The following is a 5,923-nucleotide window of genomic DNA, read 5'->3' on the forward strand; positions in this document are numbered from 1 at the left end:
ACAGGCTCCCCAGTTCACCCCAACCCCGTTGCACACCAGATAGCAGGACCCCTCTTTCCTAGAGGACGGGGGACCCGCAGCAGGCTGAGGCACCAGCCTTACAAAACCCTCAGCTGGGGTTCTAGGCCCTCGCCCCTAATAAAACTAGAGAAAGCAGCAGCGCGGAGCATGGGAAGGAGCGAAGTGGGGGACGAGAAGGGAGGAAGGCTCTCGGGCACCCGCCACCTGTTGCAACCTGACATCAGACTCCCCCTGGGGGGCAGAGCGGGTCTCCCAGCCCCGAGGCCTTGTCCTCGGAGGATCCAGCTGTGAAGCCCCCTCCGCCAGGTCCCCGTCTTTCCCCTGGGGCCAGCCCCAAATCGTCGGCCTCTACCCCCAGGAGCCTGCCCCTCCCACTCCACCCCCTCCTCCCCCACCTTCCTGCCCACGCATTTGCCTGGGTCGAGGGTGGCAGGAAGGGAGGTGCTGGGCACCGGCCGTGAAGAGCAACCCCCCACCTCTCCCTGGGAGAGCCCGCACCCAGGCTGCGTCCGGCACAGGCCCGACGGCCCCCGCCATGCACCCCACCGAGCCCAGGAGCCCCAGCCCCGGGACGGCGTCCTGGGACTACTCGGGGTCCGGCGCCCTGGAGGAGCTGGAGCCGTGCCTGGCCCCGGACCTGCCCTACGGCTACGCCTACATCCCCGCGCTCTACCTGGCGGCCTTCGTGGTGGGCCTGCTGGGCAACGCCTTCGTGGTGTGGCTGCTGGCCGCGCGGCCTGGCCCGCGGCGCCTCGTGGACACCTTCGTGCTGCACCTGGCCGCCGCCGACCTGGGCTTCGTGCTCACGCTGCCGCTGTGGGCGGCGGCGGCGGCGAGCGGCGGCCGCTGGCCCTTCGGCGAGGGCCTCTGCAAGCTCAGCGGCTTCGCGCTGGCCGGCACGCGCTGCGCAGGCGCGCTGCTGCTGGCGGGCCTGAGCGTGGACCGCTACCTGGCGGTGGTGAAGCTGCTCGACGCGCGGCCCCTGCGCACCCCGCGCTGCGCGCTGGCCGTCTGCTGCGGCGTGTGGGCCGTGGCGCTCCTGGCCGGCCTGCCCTCCCTGGCCTACCGGGGGCTGCAGCCCCTCCCCGGCGGCGGGGGCAGCCAGTGCGGGGAGGAGCCCTCCGACGCCTTCCAGGGCCTGAGCCTGCTGGTGCTGCTGCTCACCTGCGTGCTGCCCCTGGGCGTCACCCTGGTCTGCTACTGCCGCATCTCCTGCCGCCTGCGCCGGCCGCCGCACCTGGGCCGGGCCCGGAGGAACTCGCTGCGCATCATCTTCGCCGTCGAGAGCGCGTTCGTGGGCTCCTGGCTGCCCTTCGGCGCCCTGCGGGCCGTCTTCCACCTGGCGCGCCTGGGGGCGGTGCCGCTGCCCTGCGGCCTGCTGCTGGCGCTGCGCTGGGGCCTCAGCATCGCCACCTGCCTGGCCTTCGTCAACAGCTGCGCCAACCCGCTCATCTACCTGCTGCTGGACCGTTCGTTCCGCGCCCGAGCCTGGCGCGGAGTCTGCTTGCGCGCCGACCGCCCGGCGCGCAGGGGCAGCTCGGTGTCCTCGCTCTGCAGGGACGACAGCTCAGTGTTCCGGAGTCCGGCCGGCAGCTGGGAGCGAGCCCGGCCGGCGAACGCTGGCTCGGCAGTGCCGTAGCCGCCCCGGCCCGGTGGAGGTGGCGGCCCCGGAGCCCGCGGTGGGGGACAAGACCCGCGGGAGTGCGTAGGGGGTGGGGGTGGTGCCGGCTTCCCCAGACATGCCTTCTCTGCTGGCTGCAGGCCGCCCCAGCCGGCGCTGCCTGGACTCCCAGGGTCTCCTTCATTAGCTTTCTCAGAACCTCAGCGCCTTTTGAACTCTCTCCCACCCCCGCCCCCAAACCAGTCTGCTGAGACCAGCTGTTCTCTCAGCGCAGTGGGCGTGGGGGGGGGGGGCGGTAATTTTCTCCAGTCCAATAAAGGTCCTATGAGACCGTGCAGACAGCAATCTGGACACCCACATACATGTTCGCCAAGTAGAAGAAGAAGTGGGTTTCCTCCTCTGCCCCGTCGGGAATAACACTGGCCAGAATACCAAACCCAGACTCCCCCAAGAGTGACTGTTGTCTCCGGCTATGCTTTCTCTGAACCCCTACAAATAGCTACTACCTTCTGAGAAATACCTTCTCGAAGTCAGACTCTCTGGCCCTCTCATTCTCCAAAATTTCTGTAGAATATGGGAATCGACAGCCCTTTCGTACTTAGTCATCTTTGTAGCTGTCCTTGCTGTATCATTAGTCACTGTCAGTTCAGACTTTCATTTTCAAAGCTCACCAAAGCCATGGGAACCAGCCCCAGCGTGAGCTGCCCAGTTTATCCCTCCGGACAATTTCCCTACATGTGCTTGGCCTGCCCTGGTTTTGTATCTTCTCTCCATTCCCACGAAGCTGAAGGACTCACCCTGGAAAGTATCTCGGCCCTTCCCTCTGGACAGAAGATTCTGAAATCGTTCACCAGAGTCTCTGTCACTTGGCCAGGGACACCAGAATCTCTTGCATCAGTTCACCTTTCTCAATAAACACTGTTGCTAGCCTGAATCTGACAACCGTGGTTTTTTTTACTTGAGCGATGGGAGTGAAATGAGCATCGGGAGGCAAATCCAATACTGCACCAGACAAAATTCAAGCCAGTAGCTGAGGCTGCCCTCAGGATGATCAGAATTTGGTGTGAGGTCAAAGACCTGTACCACCTGTGGGTGCAGTAATCCTACAGAAAGGCAGCAAATCATTAACTCTTATTATTTCAATTTTTTTTAATGTTTACATTTATTTATTTTTGAGAGACAGCACAAGAGGGGGAGGGGCAGAGAGAGACAGAGACACAGAATCCAAAGCAGGATCCAGGTTCCGAGCTGTCAGCACAGGGCCCGACATGGGGCTCGAACTCACAAACTGTGAGATCATGACCTGAGCCGAAGTCAGACGCTCAGCCGGCTGAGCCACCCAGGTGCCCCTTTACTCTTATTATTTTAAAGGACGTTTCACATTTTGAAGGTTATGGGGAGAATAAAAACAGATTTAAGAGCATCTGCCAGCCAGGTGTCACTTGAAAAAGAGTATCTGTCAATGTGATATTTTAAGTATGTATTGGGCATTTTTTCCTATCCTTTTTGGGCCTATCTATCCATTTTCTGACTATAACTTACCCCTTGGGGTTTCTGGAGGGTTTGGAAATTCGGTGTGTATACTTTTGATTTAAGGGGATTTGGCTTAAAGAAATGTTAGTCGGGGCAGGGAAAGGAATGTAATTCTTGAAAACCACCTCCCAGCCAGATCCCCAGCAGGCCAATCATAAAGTTGTAGGCTCTGGGGGCAGTGTCCACTCAGATCGGCACGGCAATGTGAGGTTGGGTCTGTATCCTGGGCATTCCTTCTCAAGCTGCTTAACCCCCTACCTAATACCTGCATTTGCATTCAGCATTTGGGACTGTTGGATTAGAGCGCATTGAATGTCACACTCCACCTTGACCCCTGTCAGCTGCCCCTAGCAGGTGAGGCTGTTAAGAAACGTTAACCACATTCCTCCCACATACCCAGAGAGTCACAAGCCTTGCAGCCTGTGGGGTTGCTGGTGCCAGTGGGACAAATTTCAGACACACTAAGGTTTAAGAACTCAAGTATATCATGGTTCTTCTCATCCTCACCGTTCTTCTCTGGGCAAGAAATTATTCTGTGTCATATGGTGGGGCTGCAGGATGGGGAAGCCGGCTCTCATCTGGGTCGGCATGTGGCAAAACGTCCAACGATGAGGCTGTTCTGAGTGAGTCCCCACCTCCACTCCTGCCAATTTACTTCTCCTGATTTACCAGTTGAGCTCCCTGAAGGCAGACAGGAAGAAGGCTTCTCCATGCCTGAGTGAGTTTTCATAGCCCCTCCTGCAGGAATTATTGAAACTCAGTGTTTCTCTCCCACTGCAGAACTATGGCTGATGGGGAGAGGAAGTTCTCTCCCATCGTTTGGGTAGGCCACCGAATTAGTCTGCCATGTGTCCCTTGGCAATTTTCTTTTATACTCAGTCAGGAATGAAAGGGGACCAGTAAGCTTCCAGTTGCTACTGAGGCAGATGAGGCACAGGTTCAGGAAAGAACGGGTTAAATAAGTACTCCCACACAGATTGCTGGGAGGTGTGTAAGTGGCAGATTCTTTTAGAAAGTAATTTGTCAGTTGGGGGGCCTGGATGGCTCAGTCAGTTAAGACTCTGATTCTTAATTTTGGCTCAGATCACGAACTCTGGGTTCGAGAGATTGAGCCCCCGGATGGGCTCCACGCTAAGCATGGAACCTGCTTGGGATTCTCTCTCTCTCCCTCTCTCTCCACTCCTCCCACACTTAGGTGCATGGACACACTCTCTCAAAAAAAAAAAAAAAAAAAATTAAGGGCAGTCCTACTTAAAAAAAGAAGTAAGCAATTTGTCAATCAACATCCCCAGCTTTAAAAATATTCATATCCCATCCCCCCAAAATGTTCATTCCTTTTACCCTGTGCTTTCTTGTCTGCCACTCTCTTCTAAGCCAGTACTCCTGAATAAAACAAGTTTGATGCACTGAGTTCTAAGACACTCTGAAAGAATTACGCCTGAAAGAAACAACCTGAATGTTCAACAGTGGTGTAATGCCCTCGTTAGTATATGGGACTGTTGTTATGCAAATTTTAAGATGTTGCTTTAATGTCAGATTGGAAAATGTTGACAGTAAATGAAAAGAAGGTAACAGGTACCTGGGTGGCTCAGTCAGTTGAATGTCCAGCTTCGTCATCATCATATGGTTCTCGGGGGTTTGAGCCCCGCATCAGACTCACTGCTGTCAGCGCAGAGCCCTCTTCAGATCCTCTGTCCCCATCTCTCTGCCCCTCCGTCCACCCCCCTCTCAAAAATAAATAAACATTAAAAAAAAAAAAAAAAGAAATTTAGGGGCACCTGGGTGGCTTAGTCACTTAAGCATCCAACTTGAGTTCAGGTCATGATCTCGTGGTCCATGAGTTCAAGCCCCACGTCGGGCTCTGTGCTGACAGCTCAGAGCCTGGAGCCTGCTTCAGATTCTGTGTCTCCCTCTCTCTCTGCCCCTCCCCTGCTCGCGCTCTATCTCTCCTTCTCGAAAATAAATAAAAAACATTAAAAAAAATAAATTTTAAAAAAGGTGACAAAATTACTTGCGTTAAATACCCCACACTTCAAGCTAAATAATTGTTAGCATTGGTTTTGTTGAAGCAAGACGTTATGTGCCACAAAGTCCTTTGGATAAAAACTATCTTTCACTCTTTTCTTTCTTTAGCACAAGTTTTAAGCATCATAGGTATGTTTCTTTCCTCTTGGTGCTAAGGTAAGAAATGTCATCTATTTTAATTTTTGGTTCATTGTTTGTCTCTCCCATCAGAATATGGGCTCCATAGCGAAAGGAGTTTGTCTGCTTTATTTAGTGCTGTATCCCCAGTGCCTGGAACACTGCCGGGCATGCAGTAGGCGCTCATGAACTGCCTGTCGAAGGAATGCTCATCAGGGGTGCCTGGGTGGCGCAGTTGGTTAAGCGTCCGACTTCAGCCAGGTCACGATCTCGCGGTCCCTGAGTTCGAGCCCCGCGTCAGGCTCTGGGCTGATGGCTCAGAGCCTGGAGCCTGTTTCTGATTCTGTGTCTCCCTCTCTCTCTGCCCCTCCCCCGTTCATGCTCTGTCTCTCTCTGTCCCAAAAATAAATAAACGTTGAAAAAAAATTAAAAAAAAAAAAAAAGGAATGCTCATCAGAACCACATCGCAGTATAAAATAATATGATGCACTGTGAAGAGGAAGAGGAAGGTTATTGCATTTTATGTATGTTTGAGAAAAGGGTACACAAGAAAGTCTAAAGAATTCAATAAATGTTAGCAGTGATTGTGTCAAAGTAAGGAAATTA

General features: G+C 54.4%; 1 protein-coding gene across 1 annotated transcript; it reads left to right on the plus strand.

Moving 5' to 3' along the window:
- The first annotated feature begins 443 nt into the window (after window positions 1-443).
- GPR25 (G protein-coupled receptor 25) lies at window positions 444-1,959 on the plus strand. The gene has a single exon (XM_040462293.1). It carries the CDS (start codon window positions 557-559, stop codon window positions 1,658-1,660), a length of 1,104 nt encoding a protein of 367 aa, XP_040318227.1. The 5' UTR covers window positions 444-556; the 3' UTR covers window positions 1,661-1,959.
- The last annotated feature ends 3,964 nt before the right edge of the window (window positions 1,960-5,923 follow it).

Source organism: Herpailurus yagouaroundi, unplaced genomic scaffold, assembly GCF_014898765.1.
Source record: "Herpailurus yagouaroundi ecotype Mexico unplaced genomic scaffold, PumYag 308, whole genome shotgun sequence".
Taxonomy (NCBI): Eukaryota; Metazoa; Chordata; class Mammalia; order Carnivora; family Felidae; genus Herpailurus; species Herpailurus yagouaroundi.

Excerpts from the sequence above, each read along its gene's own strand:
- GPR25 (XM_040462293.1), top strand. The coding sequence starts at position 557 with ATGCACCCCACCGAGCCCAGGAGCCCCAGCCCCGGGACGGCGTCCTGG.